The sequence below is a fragment of the Mesoplodon mirus genome (assembly GCF_964341445.2).
Source record: "Mesoplodon mirus genome assembly, chromosome: 3".
Classification (NCBI taxonomy): Eukaryota; Metazoa; Chordata; class Mammalia; order Artiodactyla; family Ziphiidae; genus Mesoplodon; species Mesoplodon mirus.
The window spans coordinates 9,343,479-9,368,092 of record NC_138978.1 but is presented as its reverse complement, the minus strand read 5'-3'; the positions used below and the strand labels follow the sequence as shown (position 1 = coordinate 9,368,092).

The window sequence follows — 24,614 nt, the reverse complement described above, 5'->3', positions numbered from 1 at the left end:
TTTATTTTTATTTATTTATTTGGCCATGCTGCAGCATGTGGGATCTTAGTTCCCCGACCAGGGACCGAACCCATGCCCCCTGCAGTGGAAGTGAGGTGTCCTAACCACTGGACCACCAGGGAAGCCCCCAAGCACTGATTTAAGAGATTGAAGGTGAGGTCCCTGCCCTCATGGAACTGACACTCTAGCCTGGGGAAGAGACAGCACGTAAAGAAAGAAATTAGCGGGACTTCCCTGGTGGTCCAGTGACTAAGAGTCTGTGCTCCCAATGCAGGGCGCCCGGGGTTCGATCCTGGTCAGGGAACTAGATCCCACATGCCGCAACTAAGAGTTCGCATGCCGCAACTAAAAACAGATCCCGCGTGCAGCAGCTAAGATCCAACGCAGCCAAATAAATAAATATTAAAAAAAAAAGAAATTAGCAAGTGGGTTCAGACTTCAGAGACAGTCTCTGAAGAACATACAGCAGGAGCTCAGGGAGAGGAAAGCAGTGGAGAGTGGAGTGACAGAGGGAGACAGCGGGGGATGGAGGCGGGGCCTACTGAGTCCCAAAGGACTGAAGGACGCAGCTGTGCAGGAGCCGGGGTGGGGGTGGGCTGGGAGCATTCCAGGCAGTGGTAACGGCCAGTGCAAAGGCCCTGCGGGAGGAACAGGCGTGGCTTGTGCAGAGGACAGAAAGGCCACGGGCCCTGGAGTAGAGGGAGCAGAAAAATGATGAGTGTTTACTGACTGCTAGTTTCTTCTTTTCCCATCTTTCACGTAGATCTTCTCCCCTGAGCACCACTCTCAGAATCAGAAACGAAATGGTTAAGAAAGCCTCAGGAGTTGTGCTGGTTCTGAGAACTGGTTCCCAAGTGTCCCGCTGTCCTGATCCTCCCAGTCTCCGATCAGCGCCTTTCTGACTCCAGATGTTCTCACAGTTTGTCCTCACTTTCCAGTCACCACCGCTCACCTCTGCCTCAGCATCAGGCAGGCCGACGCCAGCTGCTTTGGCCCCCGAAACTCCCATGGGCAGAACGGCTCTTCGCTGAGTCTGGGCCGCCAGGCCCTCCGCCCTGCCTTTCCCCAGCCCCCTTTACCCCTTTTGCTTCCGCCAAATGGAGCCCCTCCCAGGTCTTGAATGCCCGTCCTTGCCCACTCCAGGCCTTGGCATATTCTGTGTCCTCTAACCAGAGCACACACACCCCCTCCACACCTTGGCCTGGCCAACCCCTGCTTGTCCTCAGGATGCCTTTGGATGCCGCCTCCTCAAGGAAGTCCCCCCTGCATTTTCCAACGAGGTCAGGTCCCCCAGGAGAGTTCTCATGGTTCCCAGATGCTAACTGCCTGTTGCAGCAGACATATTTTGGAAGGACTTTTCAGCCCACAGGCTGCGCTTCTTGGAGAACGGCCCTCATTCCCCCCGGCCCCGCCCCACTAGCAGTGGTCCAGGGCAGTCCTCGCCCTGGGGAACCAGAGCAGAGGTGGACATCTGGACTTTTCTGAGCCATCAGGTGCTTTCTTCTTGTGCTTTGGAATTGAGGCTGAAAGATGTTTGTCAAGTGTCCCCCCGTTGCCCTGAAGAAGAAGTGCAAATGGGGAGGGAACTGTGGACCAGCCAAGCTCAGCCAGAGCAGGGAGGGCAGGGGAGGCCTCCTCTTCCTCCTTGGAGAAACCCTCAGCTCCCCCAGGACAAGATGGGGTACACCTGCCTGGCCCCAAACAAACCGTGCTCTCTGCCTAACACCAGGCCTGGCTTCACATCATCCCCCCACGCCCGCGGGGGAGACCCCTCCTATGGGTGGGGGGGGAGTCTGGGCACAAAAGGAAGGGTGATCCAGGAAGCAGGGTGCAGAATAGGAAGGGGGTGTAGCCCGCACACAGGCTCTTCACTGATACGCTCTGCTGCCCCCCCAAATGCAATGCCTCGGGGTCAGCACCAAATAAGGGTGAAGGGCTCAGGAGTCTAGTTAGACAGCCATGTTGGAGCCCCGCCCGAGCCACTTACTAGCATGTGACCATGGGCAAATCCCTGATCCCCGCCATGTGCAAGTTTCCTCTTTGGGTTTCCTATCAGGGCTCCATGAGCTAAGATAGTTACAGTGCTCAGCTCTGTGGCTGGCGTGGCACATGCTCCACCAATGATAACCATTGCTGTTGTTATGAGTCAGTAAGTGAGCTCCCCGTCACTGGGGTGTATGTAAGCAGAGGGCTGGGGATCAACTGTTGAGGATGCTAGAAAGGGCATAACAGGCCTGGGTGGGAGGAGGGATCTGATGACATCTTAATTTCTCAATCTCAAAGGTCTCCCTGTTTCCTTCCTCCACCAACCGGCCCGGTACACAGCTGAGTGCTGATTGCAGACAGCAGGCAGAAAATGTCAGAAATTTCCCCGAGAGACAAAGGAAGGGGTTTTTGTGGGTTTTTCGTTTTTCCTCTCTTGCATGCCCGGAAGCACAGGGTCAATAAAACTCCAGCAAAATGCCCCGCCCACCACACCAGCATGGGGTGCTCAGCCACCCCCAGTCACTGGGCCTTGGAGAGGGAACTTGTGGGGGAAGGGAGCCCCCTTTTCCCAAGTTACAGCATCTAAGTGGAGGGAGCCTGAGGCTGGGATGTCACCCTCTCTCTCCCCACCCACTCCCCATCAAGCCCTGCCAGGCTGGCATCAAGGGGGGCTGGGGGGCATGGGAAGGAAGTGTCTGTCTTTCTCCCTGCGGCTGGGCTTGCAGGTCCTATGGAAAGTCACAGAGCCCTGTGGGCCACACCACTCAGGAACCCTGACCGCTGCTCTCCTGGGGGGATGTGGTGTTGTTTAAGTCCCCAGTCTGCGGTATTTTGTTATGGCAGCCCGAGCAGACTGAGACAGATGGGTAGATGTATGGGGGATGGGTGGCAGAAAGAAAAGGAAGGGGGATGGGAGGCGGGAGGAGGGAGGGATGGACAGGTTAGTGAGTGAGTGAAAGAAGCGCTAGGTAGACAGGCAGGTACGTGGATGGGTAGGTATGTGGGTGGCCGGCCCTTAAGGCGCTAAAGTCCCAAGCACTAAAAAAGCATGGGAACCCACCTGTTACATACTTCAAGTCCAACACTAAACCAGAAAATAAAAGCGAGACAGTGCAATGAAGTTCTACTTTTTCCCCTATAATGACTTCTTACAATCATTTTTGGAAATAAAAAATATCAAATTCTTTCCCAAAATATTTCTCTTGGTCCTTGGTGGCCTGAGCAAGGGCTGGGTCTGTGCTCACGGTGGAGCAAAGAGGCTGCAGGTCTAGGAACAGACTGACCAGGGTTCCTGCCCAGCTCGGGCCACGTACCCTTGGTGATCTTGTGCATCGTGGCCTGTCGCCATCCTCCAGACAGCAATGCTGGGCCCTCTACCTGTCCTGAAGACCCTTACCCACTTCCAGTGGCTTGCTGTCCTCAAAGCGAGAGGCATTTACGATGAGCCCATAGGTGCAGCCCTCCCTCACACCCTCTGCTGACATAACTAATGTCCTTCCTCCCCCATGAGTGCCTGTTGCCAGAGGTCAGAGACCACAGCTGAGCCCCATGCAACTAAGGCCGCTGGATGTGCCTTGGGACTTTGATAACAACCACAGGGGATGAGATGCTTCATGACCTTGTGACCCTGAGCCTTATCTGCAAAGTGCGGAGAACAAGACCCATGCCTGTTCTGGAAGGATTTCCTGATGGTGCCCTCCATCTACTCATGGGGCCCATCATTGTGCTGGGGGCAGGTGAGCCTTCCAGGAAGCGAGCTCTGGGCAGGGAGCTGGTCCCCAAGCGAGCTAGAGTCCCGGCAGCCCTGGGACAAACAAGTTCCCAGGGCAGGAAAGATGAGGCCTGCCAAGTGCTCGTAGGCCTGGAAATGAGCAGCGGTCAGGGGGTGTCAATAGCCCAGGCTCTGGGGTCATAGAACCCTCGGCTCCAGCCCCAGTTGGCTCCCCCGTTTCCCAGCTCTGTGACCTTGGGCAAGTTGCTTAACTTTGCAGCACCCCTAACAGTCTCATCTGCAAAATGGCAATGACAAGGATAATGGCGAAGATCCTACGGGAGGATGCGACGCATCGGAGGCCGCAGACCAGTGTATGTGCCGCGCGTATTCAACAAAGGGCAGCCATTCATTAAAACCTGTAGCCAATGGCAATGACGATGTCAGCTCTGGTCTTTCCCACTCACCAATCTCCCCGGAGTGTTGTAACCTGACGACAAAACTCCGCCCTCGTCCCCATTCCCAACACCCTCACTCACACTCGGGGCAGCGGTAGCAGCACTTCCCGGCAGCCTCGTTGTAGTAGCGGCTGGAGTCCCCTCCACAGGCGTCCTGGGAGACTCGACCCTGGAGGGAGAAACACACTGGTGAGGCCAGGAGCGTCCCAGACACCCACCCTCCCTCCTGCCCCTCAGGTCCCAGGAGGCCTGGTCTCCACTCGTTATCAGGCCAGGCCTGAGGTGGAGCCTCACATTATAGAAGTCAGGACAGAAACTTCCTGGAACCCACTCCACCTTTGGTCTTCCCAGCGGAGGTGGAGGCAACCCCAGCCTTCCATGACTCAGGCCCCAAACCTTGGGGTCTCCCTTGACCCTCTCCTCCAGTACTCACACCCAACCCATCAGCAAATTCTCTCAGCCCCTTCGGACCAACATCCCCACCTCCTCCACCTGGTCCCAGCCCCCAGCCTCTCTCCCTGGGAATAATTCACCTGCCTCCTACTTGGCTTCCAGCATGAGCCCAGCAATAAGAAGCTTTGGTAAACTTGTCTGTTTTTTTTTTTTTATTAGTTTCTGCTTTATAACAAAGTGAATCAGTCATACATATACATCTGTTCCCACATCCCTTCCCTCATGCATCTCCCTCCCTCCCACCCTCCCCATCCCACCCCTCCAGGCGGTCACAAAGCAGCGAGCTGATCTCCCTGTGCTCTGTGGCTGCTTCCCACTATCTATCTACCTTACGTTTGGTACTGTATATATGTCCATGCCTTTCTTTCGCTTTGTCACAGCTTACCCTTCCCCCTCCCCATATCCTCAAGTCCATTCTCAAGTAGGTCTGTGTCTTTATTCCCGTTTTACCCCTAGGTTCTTCATGACATTTTTTTTTTTTAATTCCGTATATATGTGTTAGCATACGGTATTTGTCTTTCTCTTTCTGACTTACTTCACTCTGTATGACAGACTCTAGGTCTATCCACCTCATTACAAATAGCTCAGTTTCGTTTCCTTTTATGGCTGAGTAATATTCCATTGTATATATGTGCCACATCTTCTTTATCCATTCATCCGATGATGCACACTTAGGTTGTTTCCAGCTCCGGGCTATTGTGAATAGAGCTGCAATGAACATTTTGGTACATGTCTCTTTTTGAATTATGGTTTTCTCAGGGTATATGCCCAGTAGTGGGATTGCTGGGTCATATGGTAGTTCTATTTGTAGTTTTTTAAGGAACCTCCATACTGTTCTCCATTGTGGCTGTACCAATTCACATTCCCACCAGCAGTGCAAGAGTGTTCCCTTTTCTCCACACCCTCTCCAGCATTTATTGTTTCTAGATTTCTTGATGATGGCCATTCTGACTGGTGTGAGATGATATCTCATTGTAGTTTTGATTTGCATTTCTCTAATGATTAATGATGGGTAAACTTGTCTGTTGATGTCCAACACTCACGCAGAAAAGCACACAGATCTCAGGTATATACACACTGAATTTTTTTTTTTTTTTTTTTTTGTGGTACGCAGGCCTCTCACTGTTGTGGCCTCTCCCATTGCGGAGCACAGGCTCCGGACGCGCAGGCTCAGCGGCCATGGCTCACGGGCCCAGCCGCTCCACGGCATGTGGTATCTTCCTGGACTGGGGCACGAACCCGTGTCCCCTGCATCGGCAGGCGGACTCTCAACCACTGCGCCACCAGGGAAGTCCTACACACTGAATTTTTACAGCATAAACACATCCTGCCACCAGCACCCAGATCCAGAAACAAGATACTAGTACCCAGCACTCACCTCCTGTCCCTTCCCGCCCTGAAAGTCCCCCCCCCGCCCCGCTAACCTGACTTCTACACCAGAGATTTGTTTTGTCCGCTTTTGAACTTTACCTAGGTAGAAACGTACACCCTGGCAACTGGCTTTTTTAACTCAAAATTCTATTGTGAGAATCACCCACATTGTTGCAAATAGCAACCATTCATTCAAGTTCACTGCCTTGCAGTATTGCATCCCATGAATATGCACAATTTATCTATTCTACTCTTTTTTTTTTTTTGAAGATGTTGGGGGTTGGAGTTTACTAATTTATTTATTTATTTTTGCTGTGTTGGATCTTCGTTTCTGTGTGAGGGTCCTCTCTAGTTGTGGCGAGCGGGGGCCACTCTTCATCGCGGCGCGCGGGCTACTCACTATCGCGGCCTCTCTTGTTGCGGAGCACAGGCTCCAGACGCCCAGGCTCAGTGGTTGTGGCTCACAAGCCTATTTGCTCCGCGGCATGTGGGACCCTCCCAGACCAGGGCGGGAGCCCGTGTCCCCTGCATCGGCAGGCAGACTCTCAACCACTGCGCCACCAGGGAAGACCCTCTACTCTACTCTTGATGGACCTTTGGGTTGTTTCCACTTTTTTGATCATTATGAATAATCCCACTAAGAACTTTCTTGTACCTATGTTTTGGTGCACATATGCACACATTTCCATTGGATATATACCTAGGAGTAGAATCGTAGGGTCAAAGTATGTGTATGCTTGGCTTTGATTGATCCTCCATACAGTTTTCTAAATTGTACTAATTGACATTTCACTGCAGGGTGTGTGTTCCAGTTGCCCCACATCTTTGCTAACACTTGGTATAGTCAGTTTTTTTTAATTTTAGCCATTTGGGTGAGCATATAGTGGAATTTCATTGCGTCTTTTATTTGCATTTCTCTGATGAGTGATGATGTTGGGGACTTTTTCACATGTTTATCTATCAGCTGTTTGGATATTCTCTCTTGTAAGATGCATATTCAGGTCTTTTGCCCATTTTAAAAAAAATCAGATTGCCCAACTTTTCTTCCTGATGTGTGGGAATTCTTTATATATTCTGGATACAAGTTCTTGATGAATATATGCACTGCAAACCTCATCTGCCATCTTATGGTGTGCCTTTCCACTTTCTTAATGGAGTCTTGTGATGAACAGGATTCTTAGTTCTAATGAAGTGCAATTAATGTATCAGTCTTTACTTTTATAGTGAATGTCCTATTTAAGAAATATTTGCCCACCCAATGCATTTAGATATTCTCCTATATTGTCTTCTAGATGGTGTTACTTAACCTTTCCTATTCAGATTTCATTTTGGTGCCTGGTGTGAAGTAGGGTCAAGACTCATTTTTTTTTAAGGAATAGGCATTTTTAACAAGCTTCCCGATGTTTCCAGGGCTCCTTGAAAGCTAAGTCCCTCTGTTAGGGGCTGGTTCATGAGAGGAGAGTCTCTGCTGAGTTTGGGGGAAGGAACTTTGTCCTTCCTGGTGAATGAAAAGGGAGCATGAAGCAGGTTTCTGGGAAGACCCATAACAGGGAGCTCCAGGAAGGGAGAGTGGGAGGGAATGGGGGAGACAGGGGAGGAGGGGGCTGTGTCCCACCTCTGTGTCTTCAGCATCCGAGATGATGCCTGGCAGACAGGAGGTGGCCACTCATGGGATGAATGAGGTGGGGGCTTTCTTGGTTTGGGGGAGGAAAGCAGAAGCCATTTACCTGCTGGGGAGAGGCGTGGCCGGCCCAAGGGGATTCCCTAGTCTTTTCTCCACCCGAGGGAACTGTGAAAATAATAAATGAATACGTCTGCTATGGACAGAGAGCAGCAAGGAGGCCAGCGTGGCTGGAAGGTGGACACATGGAGGGTCAACTACATTCTTCATTTTTCTTTGTCTGCACATCTGAAATGTTGCCACCTAAATTCGAAATAATAAACATAACCTACATTCGCAGACACCAGTCACACAGCACTTATGCGTCTCATGTAATTCAGAGCCCAGGGCCTTGAGGACAGTCTGTTCGCCCACTGGCGCCCAGCCACCCCCTCCAGCGGAATCTCATTCTTCTCAAGTAAACAGAGCCTGTCTAGGGGCAGAGACCTGCCAGGACAACCCAAGCTTCTCCCTGACCCACAGCATCGCACCATGTGAGCTCGGAAGCCTATGGCTGGGGTGGGCTGGGGGGCAGGGGGCGTGAGGGTTCAGCCCTGCTAGGCCTGCTGAGTGTGTGGGAAATTCTGGGCCCTTGGCCTGGGTTTTCCCCTCCTGGCCTGCCTGTTCCTCTCACTGATAGCTGTGGGCTCTGATGGGGATGTGGCCCTGCTCACTCTCCCAGGGCCTGAGGGAACAGCTGAGGGGAGCACAAATGCTTATCCTTCATCTCCTGCCACCTCACCCTGGGTCAGTGGAGGGCTGGGAGGGGCAGAGAAGAAGAGGGAACCCATGGTATTACCTATCACTCCCCACCCCACCAACCATGAGTCACACATCACCTCCTTTAGGTCACCCCCAGCCCTTTGGGGCCAGAGCACCACCCCACATTACAGATGAGGAAACTGCAGCTCAGAGAGGTGCAGTTACCCACCCAAGGTCACACAGCAACTAAGCGCAGACAGGAGATTTTGAGCTTCACTGTGTCCCCAGTTCACTCTCCCTTTCTGGGCCACAGGCTGCCCATCATGAAAATGAGAAAGGTCCAATGTTCTGAGAAGGACACCACATCACATCTGTGGTCTTTCTACCAAAAGTCCACAATCTGAATCAAATCATGAGGAAACATCAGATAAACCCAAACTGAGGGGCGTTCTACAAAACAACTGGCCTGGACTCTTTAAAAATGCCACTGCATGAAAGATGAGGAAGAGCTGTGGAATGTTCCAGTATAAAGGAGGCTAAAGACTGGAGAACTGAATGCAATGTCTGGATTGGATCCTGAATCAGACTGGGAAGGCGGATATTGCTATAAAGGAGAATATTGAGATAACTGGTGAGATTGGAATATGGGCTTTACATTTGATTATGTTCTATCAAGCTGAATGCCTGAAAACTTGTTTATGTAAGAGATGCCCTTTTTGTAGAAGAAACATGCTGAAATATGTAGGGGTGAAGGATCAAAATGTCTGCAACTAACGACCCAAAGGTTCAGTAAAAGATGATAATAATAGGGCTTCCCTGGTGGCGCAGTGGTTGAGAGTCTGCCTGCCAGTGTAGGGGACACGGGTTCAAGCCCTGGTCTGGGAAGATCCCACATGCCTCGGAGCAACTGGCCCCGTGAGCCACAATTACTGAGCCTGCGCGTCTGGAGCCTGTGCTCCGCAACAAGAGAGGCCGCGATAGTGAAAGGCCCACGCACCGCGTTGAGGAGTAGCCCCCACTTGCTGCAACTGGAGAGAGCCCTCGTACAGAAACGAAGAGCCAACAGAGCCATAAGAAAAAAAAAGGCAAAATTCCTTTAAAAAATGATAATAATAAAGTGTATACATAAAGAGAGAGAGCGAAATAAAGCAATTGTACAAAACCGCATGTGTAGATAGTAGCACCCCCTAGGATTCTAAGCGCTCAAGGAGAGGGCAGCTCTTTTCAACAATAAATCTGTGTAAGTCCGTAGTTTGCCACCAGGGGGCGCGATCTTCTCACCGTCCCCAGGGACAGTGGGATTTCAGCCAGGAAGTCCAGCTGGAGCCCACCAGAGCCCCAAGAAGGGAGTAGAGAACTTGGGGGCCTCCGTTCCCGGGTGGGGCTTATGGGAGAAGGGCTGGCCCCCCCGACCCCATGGAGGGGCCGACCCCGGTTCCCCCCAGCCATTCCCAGAGATGTCGGTGGGGTCCAGGCTGGGGCATAGCTCACCCCATCCCCTAGCACTCACCCCAGACATCCCCAGGCCCCTGTGACTGGCCTTCTCTGGAAAAGACACTGGGGACTTTTCTTTGGCTATGATGTCATGGCTTTACAAGCGCCCAGAAAATGGGTCAATGCAATGCACACACGTTGCAGAAGTAACAACAGCCTTACTGAACCCAAGGGCCCTGTGAGACCCCATTAGCACAGAAATCCGTCTGCGAGAGGTGAAGAGTCTGCCCAAGAGCACACACCTTGTGGAGGGTCCGGCTCTGAGTCCAGTCAGCTGACCTGACCACTCCAGGGCTGCACCAAACACCTACTGTGTGCTGGAGAGCTGACGGGTGTCAGAACTCCGTCCAGGGCCGGCACTCCAGTGGGGGAGACAACCCCAGCTTCCCGGGGTGTTCCCAGCCCAGAAACTAGAGGGTGGAACCGGGGCCCTGAGCTTTGCCTTAGCAGCGCTGTCCGTGGTCCCCCAAAGCCGGCCCCCACCCGGGCTCAGCCCTCACCCCCGGCCCCATTCATTGCCCTCCCTCTGCCATCTCCCCATCTGCCCCGCTGCCCCCACCCCCCATGGTCTCCCACTACCCACTCACATGGGCCCTTCACCCATACCAGCTCCTGGCAGAGAAAGCAGCAGCCTCGGCATCTACAGCAGCCTCTGAATTGTGAGGGCCCTGCCAGTTTCCGCTGGCCGTGGGCCCAGACCCTGGATGGCCCATCAGCTCCTGCTGCCCCTGGGGAAGGGGGAGAGACGGCTGGGCCGCCCTCTGACCCCAGCCTGGGAGGGAAGGGGGGTCAGAAAGGGGAGAGTGGGAGGGGGAAGTCCGAGGCCTGGGAGGGGGGCTTTTGGGTGGGGTTTCCCGGCAGGTTTGAGGCAGAACAAGTTGTCCACAGGGTTATGAGCTGTGTAACCAGAGGCCTGTGGCCCAGGCTTCGTGGCATAAAGACAGAGCGGCCTGAAACCTTCCCATTTCTAGACCTATTTTCAGGTTGATTTGGTGTTCCCTACAAAACCTGGTAAAGTTCACTTTCAAAAAGCCCCACCTGGGGCTTCCCTGTGGCGCAGTGGTTGAGAGTCTGCCTGTCGATGCAGGGGACATGGGTTCGTGCCCCGGTCCGGGAAGATCCCACATGCCGTGGAGCGGCTGGGCCCGTGAGCCATGGCCGCTGAGCCTGCACGTCCGGAGCCTGTGCTCCGCAACGGGAGAGGCCACAACAGTGAGAGGCCTGCGTACCGCATAAAAAAAAAAAAAGCCACACCTGGTCACAGCTGCAGAGACACAGGAGCAAGGCCACACCTGTAGAAGCCGAGAGCCTAGAGCTGAGGGCGAGGCGCAGGGGCGGGAGGTGGAGGAGTCAGGTCAGATGCATAATACCCACAAGGGCCGGAGCTGGGTAGAGCTGGGAGGCGCACCCTACCCGCACCTCTATTACTCACGGTGAGGTGCCGGAGCCCAGCGGCATTGGCACCACTTGGGAACTTGCTAGAAATGAAGAATCCCAGGCCTCACCTAGACCTACCATCTATCCCATTTTACAGATGGGGAAACTGAGGCACGGCGGTGGTAAGAAACTTGCCTCAAGTCCCACAGCTAGGCAATGTTCGGGACAGGATTTGGCCTTAGCCATCTGGCTCAGGCTCTTATCCACCAGGCTCTGCTTCCCTGGTTCCGTCTGTTTAACCTCCAACTCTACTCTCAAACCCACCAGCTCTTCCTCACCTCCCCGCCTCTGGACTTGAGAATGGCCGACCAGGGTCTCCTCACATCCACCCCGTCCCCCGCATCCCACTTACAGTGCAGACGCCAGAGCGATCTTTTCAAAACACAGATCTAGCCTCCTCCCCTCCACCTTGTTGAAGATGAGGAGATGGCTTCCAACTAAACTATGGATAAAGGCCAAAGTCCTGACAGTGGCCCAAGAGACCCTGCCAGGCCAGCCCTGGCCCATCTGACCTGTGCAACCTCAGGTGCCCTCTCCCACCAGCCTTCTTCCCATTCCCACTCGCACCCTCCAGCAGCCTTGTACACACGGTTCCCCTGAGCATTCCATCCGCCAGGTCCAGCACATCCCAACCCATCCTTCAGATCTCATTCATGCATGCTTCTTCCCCGGGCACGCCCCCCGCTCCCTGATCACCCCCATCCAGGTCAGGTCTCAGCAGGCGAAAATCAAGATGTGGGCAAGGCTGTGCCCTTGCTGGAGGCTCTAGGGGAAAATCCATTTCCTTGTGGTTAAGACTGAGGTCCCATCTCTTTGCTGTCAACTAAAGTCGTGCCAGCTTCTAGAGGCTGCCGCATTCCTTGGCTTGTGGCCCCCTTCCTCCATCTGTAAAGCACACAACAGTGGGGAGAGTCCTTCTCCTGTCACATCTCCCTCTTTTGTGTCATCTCTCTTTAATGCAGCCAGGAAAGTTCCTCTGCTTTTAAGGACTCGTGTGAGGACGTTGGGCCCACCTGGATAATGCAGGCTAATCTCCCCATCACCCTTAATCACATCTCCAAAGTTCTCATTGCCGTATAAGGTGACATATTCACAGGTTTCTGACCACAGCCCTCCTCGTAAGTGACCACTAGGCTATTCTGCCAACAGGCTGGGCTTTGTCATCTCCTAGTCCTGGGGGATCTGAACCCCCCTCCCTCCACCCTGAGGGTTCACCTGAGCTCCAGACCAAGAGATCACGTGAAACTGAAGTCATCCTCCTCCCCGACCTTAAACACATCCATGACACACAGTGTGTCCCTGTCCTGGCCATATCCCTCACGGCCATCACACCTATGTTCAGGATCCAGTTCCTACCTCTGGTCTCCAGGAAGCTGAGGGGGAGTGTGTATGGCTCCATGCAGCCTGGCTTCATAGCTGGAGATAAAACCCAAAGACAGTAGACACAGAAAGAGCCTGGAAGGAAGAGGAAGGAGCCTGGAGCCCCTGGCAGGAGGAACAGGTAAGCACCTCCTCTGAGATGAAGTTTATGAGAGTTGATGAGTTTATCCCCACTGAGTATCTTCCATGTGGGATGGAGGAAGATGAGAAGGGGTCTGTGTGGGACTTCCCTGGTGGCGCAGTGGTTAAGAATCCATCTGCCAATGCAGGGGATACGGGTTCGAGTCCTGGTCCAGGAAGATCCCACATGCCATGGAGCAACTAAGCCCGTGCGCCACAACTACTGAGACCATGTGCCACAACTGTTGAAGCCTGCACGCCTAGAGCCCGTGCTCCGCAACAAGAGAACCCACTGCAATGAGACGCCTGCGCACTGTAACAAAGAATAACCTCCGCTCGTCACAACTAGAGAAAGCCTGCGTGCAGAAATGAAGACCCAATGCAGCCAAACATTAATTAATTAATTTTTTTAAAAAAGAATTGTACCAATTCAAAAAAAAAAAGGAAGGGGTCTGTGGTCAGCAGAATAGTCCCCCTCTAAAGATGTCCACGCCCTAATCCCCGGAAACTATGTCACCTTAAATGGCAATGGGGAATTAAGGTGGCAGATGGAATTAAAATTGCTAATCAGTGACCTTGAGAAGGGGTGATGATCCTGGATTATAGGGGGCACAATGTAACCACAAGGGTCCTTAAAAGTGCAAAGAGGGAGGCTGAAGAGTCAGAGTCAGAGTGTCAGAGAAGGAGACCGGACGGGTGCAGGGTCAGACGGATGCTATGCAGCTGGTGTGAAGACGGAGGAAGGGGCCACGAGCCAAGGAGTGCAGGTGGACTCTGGCAGCCAGAAAGACAAGGGACTGGATTTTCCCCTGGGGCCTCCAGAGAGGAGCACAGCCCTGCCTACACCTTGATTCCAGCCCAGGGACAACCATTTCGGACTTATGAACTACAGACCTGAAAGATAATAATCTGTGTTGTTTCAAGCCACTGATTTTGTAGTAATGACAGTCACAATAAGAAAATAAAACAGGACCCCTCCTGAGAAGACAAAGAGTAACCCTGAGTCCCCTCTACCACTCATTCACTGAAGGCCTAGCAGGAACCAGGCGCTGTGCTACGTGCTGGGGACGACACCGAGGCCAACTCCAGACAGTGATGTTGCGTGAAGACAGCTCCCAGGACAGGCACATGGGAGACACTAAATAACAATCCATGGAATGAATGATGAAGGGGACCCTCACAGATGGGATCAGAAAAATACACGAATCACCAGCACAAAGCAGAATAACGTAAGAATCATGAGATAAGCAGAGAAAAAGAACTAACTTGGGGGATTCATGATGGTTCCTGGAGGAGGAGAACTTCCGTTTGGGGGTTTGTTTTGTTTTGTTTTGTTTTGTTGAAGGATTCTTGAGGGGAGGGAATCTCAGGCAGAAAGCTCTGCAGAAGCAAAGGTACAGAGGCCGGCAAGCATAGAGCTGCGGGGCATTCAGTGTTTTGATGGGTTGGACAGTGAGAGCAGAAGGACAGGCGGCCCGGGACTCAGGGCCTCCGTCTGCACTGACCGAACTCTCATTGCCCACCCTGCGTTCCAGCAAACGCCGGTGCTGCAGGATGTCAGCAGGTGATAAGCAAAACAAGAAACGAAACACAAAGAATCACTAGGTTCCATCTGAACTGTTTCTCAGAGCCTTTTACCTGCTTACTTGCTGCCTGATTCTCCAAGGAAAGGTTCGGGGTGGGGAAATGGGAGCAGAGAGACAAACTGTTTCCCAAACTTAGTTGGCTGTAGAGCCCTTTCCTCGTGGAACTACGATTCCCTGGAAGTGACTTTGGGAAATACTGCCTTTGGCAGTAGGGAGCCACTAAGGGTTGTAGAGCAGCTAACATGTGAGGGGACGGACAGGATGGAGGTGAGTAACAAAACCAAGGTCTGGTCTCGGAGCCCAAATTCTGCAGCTTCTTACTCCTCGCTTCCCACTGACGTCCCTCCTGCCCAGGAGAAACGCCAAGCCAGCCATGTGAGCCCGGTGTTCAGATAATAGCCTTCCTGGAGGTCCTGGGGCCACAGCAAGTGTCCGAAATGCACACTCAGCTATACCTCAGACGTGGTAAAGTCCACCCCCGTCCTGGAATAACAGTCCCCTGTAGAGCCAGCCGCCAAGGGACACTAGCAACGCCAATGAAAACTTGATGGTGTCAAAGAGTAAGGATGGGCGGAGAGTCAGCTCCCCAGTGGGACTTCGGCTTTCCAAGCCCTCTTGGAGGTGCCTGGGATGCGTTCCCCAGCGTCAGCCCACCTGCCTGGATGGGGCTGGTGTGCTTCCCTGACCATCTCTGTCCTCCCAGCCTGCACGGGGGGGAGGCCGGGCCCAGCCCCACCCCCGGACTGTCGGGACAGAGAGAACTCTTGGTCCCCCTGTCCTGACTCAGTAGCAGAGAGAGCGTGTGTCCTGGGTGGGAAGGTGAAGGTCTGGTTTAGGGGTTTCATGGTCCTGGACAATTGGAACCATTTCAGGGGACCATGCCCTTCCCGAGCACGGGAACAACGTGGGGCTCACGGCAGGCAATGAAATGAGGCCGTGGACGATGCCTCTGGGAGTTCTCAGCCCCCTGGGGGTCCAGAGCCCCCCACGTGAAACCTGCTGATGGAGCTTCCAGGGCAAGCCCCGGGCCCGCCCCAGATGCCCTTGCTGATGGTCCGTGTGACCTGGATGTTGGTGAGGACGCTGGCAGCCTCCATGGCACAGAGCCTGTCGTCCCAAACTATACAGGCTGGCCACCTCCTCCTTCCCTCCAGGAGCTTTTCCCCTGCAACCCAGGCAGAGGTGAGGATGCGCGCTTGTGGGGTCCCGCAGGCCTGGGACAGTTCTCCGCACAGTATACACTGTATACACTGGAGGGCAGGGACTGTAACTGGTTCACCTGCACTCTGCATCCACGATGCCTAGCGTACAACAAGCACTTAATAATGGCTTACCTCCACACAGCCCTCACCACATGCCAGGAGCTGTCCTCAGCACTTTTCATCTATTATCCCATATAATCCTTCCATCAGCCCTACAAGGTAGCTACTATGAGTATTCCCATTCTATGGATGGGGAAACTGAGGCCCAGAGAAGTGACTTAACCTGCCCAAGAGCACCATATGGTAAGTGTCAGAGGCAGGGTGTAAACTGGGCAGGCTGACCCTTAACCATGATGTTCTACTGTCTCCCAAAAAAGATTTGACAGGGTTGCGGAGCGGGGGCAAAACAGATGAAGGGGATTAAAAGGTACAAACTTCCAGTTATAAAATTAATTAAGTCATGTGGATGTAATGTACAGCATAGGGAATATATTGTCACTAACATTGTAATATGTGTGGTGACAGATGGTTACTAGACTTACTGTGACGATCAATTCGTAAAGTACATATCAATAAATGTCGAATCACTATGCTGTGTATCTGAACCTAATAAAATATTGTATGTCAACTATACTTCAATTTTAAAAAAGATGACATGAAGTATGTGGTAGGTGGAATAATGATCCTCAAAAATGTCCACAACCTATGGGAACAACATAAATGTCCATCACCAGATGAATGGATAAAGAAGATGGGGTACATATATACAATGGAATAATACTCAGCCATAAAAAAGAATGAAATAATGCCATTTGCAGCAACATGGATGGACCTAGAGATTATCATACTGAGTAAAGTAAGTCAGACAGAGAAAGACAAATATCCTATCACTGATATGTGGAATCTAAAAAAATTATACAATGAACTTATTTACAAAACAGAAAGAGATTCATAGACATAGAAAACAAATTTACTGTTACCAAAGGGGAAATGTGGTGGGGAGGGATAAATTAGGAGTTTGGGATTAACATATACACACTATTATACATAAAATATATAATCAACAAGGACCTACTGTATAGCACAGGGAACTCTACTCAATATTCTGTAATAACTTATATGGGAAAAGAATCTGAAAAAGAATAGATATATGTATATGTATAACTGAATCACTTTGCTGTACACCTGAAACTAACACAACACTGTAAATCAACTGTACTCCAATATAAAATAAAAATTTAAAAAAAAGAATACACACTAAGTGAGCTTATAGGTGCTTTTAATTTCCTTCTCTTTATGTTTATTTTCTACTTTTTCTGTAATAAATACAAATGTTTATTTTTAAAAACGTCCACGTCCTAATTCCTGCAATTTGTGAATATGTTACCTTATACGGCAAAAGGGGCTATGCTGACGTGACTAAGTTTAGGGTCTTGAGATGCGGAGATTATTCTGGATTATCCTGGTGGCCCCTATGTAATCACAGGGGTCCTTATAAGAGGGAGGCAGGAGGGGCGGAGTCAGAGAAGGAACTGTAACAATGAAAGCAGAGGCCAGAGTGATTGGGGGCCATGAGCTAAGGAATACAGGCAGCCTCTGGAAGATGGAAAAGGCGAGGAAACAGATTTCCCCCTAATGTATCCGGAAGAAATGCAGCCCTGCTGTGACCTGTTTTACTTAGACTTTTGACCTTCAGAACTATAAGGTAATAAATTTGTGCTGTTGTAAACCACCAAATTTGTGATTGTTACATCAGCAAGAGAAAACGAATATCAAATGTAACCAGGATGAGATGGAATTCCCTGGCGGTCCAGCCATTAAGACTCCCGAGTTTCCACTGCGAGGGGCACAGTTTCGATCCTGGTTGAGGAACTAAGATCCCCATGCCATGCGGCGCAGCCAAAAAAAAAAAAAAAAAAAAAGTAACCAGGATGAATGGAAGATCCTACCGTTGGGTTGGAATGAATCAACAGGAAAACATAGTGGTCCCCAAAAGATGTGGAGTCTTGGCCCACATCAGTAGAAGCAAGGTGGCTCCATTGAGGGAGGGTTGATGCTCCCTCCCCCATCCCCCCCCCCCAGGCAGCACCACATCAGGGGCCCGAGCTCTGCAGAGAGCTCCCAACTCCAACACTCAACCCCATGCTGACACTTGAACATATGCAAAACAGAACTCGTGCTTTTCTCCAAAACACCTTTCTGTCCCATACACAGTTTTCCCACCTCCATAAACGACACCACCATTCAGCCAGGTGTGGAGCCCTCAAATCTGGACAGGATCCCCCATTCCCATCTTGCCCTCTGCACTCACACCCAATCCATCCTCAGGTCCTATCGATTCTAGCTCCAAAGTACTCTCCTATTTTTGCGTCTCCACCCACCCCTCCCCTGGACCACAGCAACAGCGGGGCCTCCCGCTCCCAGTCCTGCCCCATTCCCAGCAGACAGACAGATGTCACTCCCCCGGCAAAACCCTCCAACCACAGACAGAAGTCCGTGTTATTCCCTGCTTCCCCGCCACCCTCTCACGCCACTCACCACACTGGCCTCCGTCCTGTTCCTCCAGTTCTCACTCCTGTGTTGTCCCCACCTCCCAGGGAGAGGCCGTCCTGTTTTCCCCACCTAGGGTAGCTGAGCCCCTCTCACACTACCTGGTTAGAATCTCCTCCACTGCAAGGAGCACCGTCCGTTCACTGTCTGTCAACCTGGAGGAATGTCAGCTCCATGAGGGAGAGACCTGGTGTACTGGCCTGGAGGCACCTGCAGCCTCCAGAACACTCCCTGGCACACAGTAGGTGCTTGATAAACATTTGTGGAATGGATGAACTGGTAATGTTAGGTAGTTAGCCAGACATTAGCAGCAAGGAGGTGACAGTGGAGAGAAAAACAAGAAGAAGTCGAGTCACGCACCCAGCCCTCTGGGGACCCTCCCTTGACCCCCACCCAGAACAGGTGAAACTATGGCCATGTGGTGGGCAGCTTATCCTGATAAAGAGGGGCACCATGACACAAGGGGAGGTCCCCAGGCTGTGCGTACCCAGACTAGACAGGCATATAACCTATAGTAAACCCAAACTCATTATATCATAATTGTAATAAAATCTACACTGTGGTTTTGCCCCCGAGTGGGTGTTTCTTAGCAATTCAATGGTGAGAGCATGCACAGCAGTAGACTTGTTACAGAGCTTGGGACTGTCAATCTAATAGTGATCCCCTGTCCCTCACCCCCGCCTCCCTGCAAAATGCTCCTTAAAGAGCCCTTAAGCCTGTATAGGACTGTTGCTTTCAATTCGCCGAAACAGCCCGTTCTCTCTCTCTCTCAGAGTGCACCTTTGCTTTGACGGACTTTGCCTTGGGCTTGCTTCACTTCGCTGAAACGCAGCCCGCTCTCAGAAACAGCCCAAGCGCTCTCCCTCTCTCTCTGTCTCTCTCTCTCTCTTCCTCTCTCTGTCTCTCTGTCTCTCCCTCTCTGAGAGTGTACCTATGCTTAAATAAACTTTGCTTTGTGCTGAGCTTAACATGGTAGTTTGCAATTCTTTGCTGACTATCCTGAGCTGAGATTGCTGGTCCGGGCCTTCCGTCAACCTCCTCGCTTGAAGCTATTTTGTTACAACGCACGTCCACCCAGTGACATTGCGAGCAGTCTTGACGCCCATGGTACACATGAGGAATAAACGTTGGAGGCCCTGGGTGGTCTGGGAGATGGACTGGGAGACCTCGGGGGCCCCTCAGGGGTCTCTGTCTTCATCCCACTGGGAGGAATTTCTGAGGAAGGTGGACACATCTTGCTTACATAGCCGCAGTTTCCAGAACCAGGACCAATGGGTAGACGCTTCGAGGAGATAGATTTCAGCACATCCTAAAGACCTTCTAGATGTTGGAGTAACCCAGGATGGCATGAGCTGCCTGGGCAGGATGGAAGGGAGGCCTGTCCCCAGAGACCTACAAGAGGCTGAGTAATTACCAGGAACAGCCTGGGATGAAAACCCTGGAGCCATGCCTGGCACAGAGCAGCTGCTCCTTTAAGATTTTTATGAATGAATGAATGAATGAATGAATGAATACTTGGATGAATGGACCTGAAGAGTTAGGCACTCAATGAGTAACTGATTAGCATATTAAAAGTCCCCCCTGATAAATGGAGTATTTATAAATGGAATGGATTATTTATAAGTGGAATATTTCCTGCCATATCAATAAACAAAGGATGTCGCAGTCACCAATGATTGTAGCCCTCCAATGGGAGCTGATGAGCCCTGAGGAAACTCAAGATGTGAAAATACAGGCCCCAGAGAGCTGAGGTGCAGATCAGAGGAATGATTTCAGGGACCCCAGACTCTTGCACCTTCCCATACACAGAAAAGCGCTAAATGCCTAACATAAGATGTCTGTTTTTCTTTATTTAACAATAATCTTTTGACGTTCCGATTACCTGCGCTTTGTTGCAAAACTCCTATATATCGGGGCAGTTTCTCAGAGTTATCTGAAACATTGTCTCCCAGGCTGTAGTCCTCATTTTGCCCCAGATAAAACTTAACTCGCAACACTCACGTGTGCATATGTATTTGTTTAAGTCACCACTCCCCACCAGCAAGGCCACCAAGGATGCCCAGTGGTTTTCAGCCCTAGGCAGCAAAGATTCTGGCATGGAGTCTTCCTACGCTCACCCCCCAACAGCCTCTGGCAGGAGGGGAAGAGAGAACGAAGCTGGAGGACCAGCTTTGCCTGGAGCTGCCTTTTTGGACAGTGTGTCCATCGGGTCTGGGGTTCTGGTCCTGCTCTGACCCTGACCAGTCCTGGGACTGTGGGCAAGACCCCCCTCCACCTCTGAGCCTCCACGTCCTTGTTTGGAAAATGAGGACCATGATGCCAGATAAGACACCCCCGCGTGGTGTCAGGGCCCGACAAGGGCACACGTGGTCCAGGCTGAACTAAACTAACCATCTGTGCCAAGGACACCGCCCACCCCACCCCCTCCAAGCCTTCCAGTGCTCCCCAGGCCCAGGCATCCCTCAGCTTCATTTTCCTTATAATGATGCTCCTTGAGGTGAAGGGAGGGTTGAGGAAGGTGTGTATGAGCCTAAGGATGAATCACAGCTCAACAAACAAGTCTAGGTCAGATATGAGTGGGAGCAGAAGCAGAAACTTACAGTAAACGCTGCCTTTCTCCCAGCACTGACGGCTCTCAAGCTGAGTAATGCTGCCCTGTCGTCTCCTGGCGGCCCTGGCTTCCCTCTGAGGAAGGGGAGGCCTTGCTGCAGACCAACCCACATCTCCTTGCACCTCTTCACATCAGGGGCCCCCTCTCCGGGTCCCCTCATTCTCATGTAGAGTGGAATTCTGCAGAACTCCTGGAGAGGTCTTGAGCCTCCCTGTCCTGACACCTCCACCCCCGGGGTGGGGGGCCTGGATAAAAGGATGGAGAAGTGAAGGAGGCGCTTGGACAATGAATGTTTCCCTCAGGATTTGCACCAGAGTAATCCTGGATCACATTACAAACGCGTTCGAGGTTACAAAAGCGTTCGAGGGGAGACTGTAGGAAGAGGCATCAGAGGCTAAATCTCTTTCTCAGAAGGTGACACACAGTAAGAGAGCATTCTTGCCTCAGAGAACCCACCACAAAATGATGGCGTCATGTTAAATCGGATGGCGAGGAAGAAAGGATTTAAAATTCAAGCCCTGATTTGGTGGAGCAGGGGGACGGATTGTTTTTTCTTTTTAATAATGAACTTTCCAAGTTCTTACTGGAACCATAGCGGTGGAAGAAGGCTTGAAGGGGGCAGGGGAGTACCAAGATGGGCAGACAGCCCCTTCCTCACTGGCATCCCAATTCCTGCCCAGAAATGACCCATGTCTGGGCCCACAGGGGACAAGGGATGATCAGCCTCTCCAGTAGGGAGGAAATGCAAATGAACACAACAAGCATATGGCCTTCTTCACCGGTCACATTGACAAAAGTAAAATCTTTGATAAGACCAAAAGCCGGCTGGGAGGTGGGGAAGTCACTACTCTACACTCATGCCCTGCTGGTGGGAGAGAAAAGCCTCCAGTCAGTCACCCTGGGAGGCAATTCTGTGGCATCTTTTAATTTGAATGCATTTTCACTTTGCACTTCGATACACACTTCTCAGCTTCTTCTCGGAGAAGGAAGCACACACTGTTCCCCAAAGCATCCATGTGAGGCTGTATGTTGCAAGAACCTCATGTTGCAAGCAAGCGAGCAAGCAAAAAACAATGATAGGGACCCTACCACCCACCCATCAGGGACACGAGTTAATAGACAGACAATGGAACCCCCCTGTTTGGTAGAATACTAGATAGCATTTTAAAAGGTCAGTGGGAGATCTGTAAGTATCCACGTGGAAAGCTCCCCAAGACACACTGCAGACACTGTAAAAGCCAAATGAAGAAAGAGCTGTATGTTCCATATAGTATAGGATATGGAAAACCCTATGTATTTTTACAAAACAGATATAAATATGGACGTGCATTTATAAAGGTCTGCAGAGGAAACACCAAAGCAATAATGGTGGCTACATCGTCGTAGGAATCAGGATAAGATACCCAACGATTTAGCTTTATCTGTAGGGTTTCAATTTTCTTCTTTTCATTTGCATTGGGGATATATTCATTTATTCCTTGTGTAATTAAATACTTTCTTTTAAAAAAAGCGATTTCACTCTATTGAAAGGAAGCACGTGAGCGCCAGCCACCAAACGCTAGCAACTCTCCCAGCCCTTCTCACTGTCCTCCCTTCCCTTTATCTCCCCAAGACCTTGGCACCTCAAACTCTCACCCTCCCCCAGGTTATCAGCAGAGGGCTTGGAGGGCTGGCAGGGGGTTCTCCAGCCAGGGCCTCTGTCGTGTAGCATGCAACGCTGTCAGCTGCCCCCCTTTGCCCTCTGTTTTGTGTGTGGCGGCGGGGGGGGGGGTGGTGTCTCACATTGCCCTGTTGAAGATGGAAGAGGAGCAGGTGCTTGTGCACTTTCCCTCCTTCAGCCTGATGCCCACTCCACTTCCCTCCTCCCCCTGCCCTAAGGTTGGATGAATTGGACTGAACTCCATTTTGGGGGCCCCCCTCCTCCCATAGGATTAAAGTGGGGGGGAGGGCCCTGCCCCTCCCCCAACAGAATGTCATTGTTCCCACCTTTGCCTTCTGTACCCATATGCAGCAGGCACTCACCAACACCTACTGTGTTCTATGCAGGGGTCCACCAGGACCTCTGTCTCCTCCTCAGACCCTGCGCTCCGTGCTTAGGCAGTAGTCCACATCTGATGAACCTGAGTTCTCCCCCCACCCCGTGCCTAGCTCGGTCCTGGCCACTGCTAAGTGCTCAGTTTTCCTAAAGCAGTCCCCAGATTCAGTTCTGGGGTTTCCCACAGCATACGTTTGCCCCTCCGCTGACCTTTTTTCCAGGGGTGGACACCCACCACGTGCTCTAGGGCATGAAATCTACACGTTGGTTGGCTGAACAGGGGTGGGGGAAGCTAATCTGTCTGATCCGGCTGGCTCACCCCTGCTTCTCACCCACACCTAACTCTCCCTCCCTCCCTAGACCCTGGGAGAGCCTGAATACCAACCTCTTCTGGCCCAGGGAGACCCCACCTGTCCTGCCCAGACCCCCATGGGCCTCACCTGATCTGCCCAGGACCCCCAGCCACAAACAGCCCATCTCCTGCAGGCAGTCCCCTCTGCTCATTTATATTAAATGAATGAATGAATGAATCAGCCCAGCACCCTGAGAGGGCGGGAGAAGGCGCCCCTCCTAGTCTGTCAGTCAACCGCCCACCTGTGAATACTTGTGATTCCGGTCCCCCTGCTTGTCACCTGTGCCCCCTCACCCCAGCTGGGCAGGGAACTAGCTGTGGAGCACCCCTGTTCTCCCCTTCGTCCCACCGGCCCTGCACTGTCCCGGGCTCAGGGCAATGACAGCAAGAAGGGGGCTCTGGTTCGTTGGCGCGTCCCTAGGATCCTGTCGTCCCCCTTACCTGCGGTAAGGCTCGGAGCGCCCCCAGGAGCAACAGTCCCAACACAGCGCGGAGGGCGCGCATCGCGGCCGCGGGGTGGGGGGAGGACTGGGCTCGCAGCCCACGCCACCCGCGCAGCCTGGGGAGCACGCTGCGCCCACGTGCGGTGCCAGGTGCCAGGGCCCGCAGCCCTCCCGCGGCGCACCTCGCAGGCAGCCAACCGCACGCTGTGAAGTCACTTCCAAAGTGGACGCTCCTTCTCTGAAGGTTCAGCCTTAAGCCTTCCCTTCCATCACCACCCGAGGCGCACTAGGTACCCCAGACTGTTTCCAGGAACGCAGCTACTAGCACTCAAGACAAAAAGGGAGCAAACACGTGCAGAGATGACTCAGGAAAGCTACACTCCCCTTTTGCTGTTTGAATGGCCTGCCCCGGATTTGACAGAACCGGGTTCTGCTGCTTCGTGGGGGGGGGGGCGGGGGCGGGGCGGGGTGTTGCCCCACCCAGCTGGGTTGAGGGGCGGGGAGAGCAGCTCCCGCCCCTGGATGGGGGAAGGGGGGCGGGTACTCACAGGAGATTGGGAGGCTCCGGCGGGTCTCAATCGTCCCACCCCAACCCCAAAAATGGTGATACCTGAGTAGGTTCCTGCTCCTGGCACTCTAATCGACCCAGACCTTCTCTCCTGACCTGGAGATTCTTTGGAAAGGACCGCTGGAGTCAGGAGACTGCGGAGAGAGCCGCCATCAACAATTCACTCCCATTCATAAATATTTGCTGTAAAATGAATCAGTAGACGGATGATAGATGGGTGGGTGGGTGGGTGGCTAGGCAGATGGACTGACTGTGGTGGAGAAAATAATAGACATTGGTTATCGATCCACAGGTGCTTTCCTGCCCCCTGAGAGTTTTCTGCCTGGAGGAGGAGCCTAGCACTCTTCCCTAAAAGAAAGAAAATGTACAAGCCTCATTCGAACTAAGTTCTCACTTGCAGCAGATGATTTTCCCTTCCAGTGCTTCTCCATCCCATGGGTTCTCAGCTCCTTTCATTCCACATTTCATACATGTTGCTCATCCGCTGAGTATGCG

The 24,614-nt window shown here is 52.1% G+C and overlaps 1 protein-coding gene across 1 annotated transcript in view; it reads right to left on the bottom strand.

Annotated features, from left to right (window-relative positions):
* The window catches only part of TNFRSF8 (TNF receptor superfamily member 8), a gene marked incomplete at both ends in the record, with an annotated part of 65,828 nt that extends 42,216 nt beyond the window's left edge, over positions 1–23,612 (bottom strand). Inside the window, 2 exons of the mRNA XM_082612096.1 lie at positions 4,237–4,324; positions 23,550–23,612. Of these exons, the coding sequence (XP_082468222.1) occupies positions 4,237–4,324; positions 23,550–23,612 (151 nt within the window). The remainder of the gene's footprint in view (positions 1–4,236; positions 4,325–23,549) is intronic.
* Between the last annotated feature and the right edge of the window lie 1,002 nt (positions 23,613–24,614).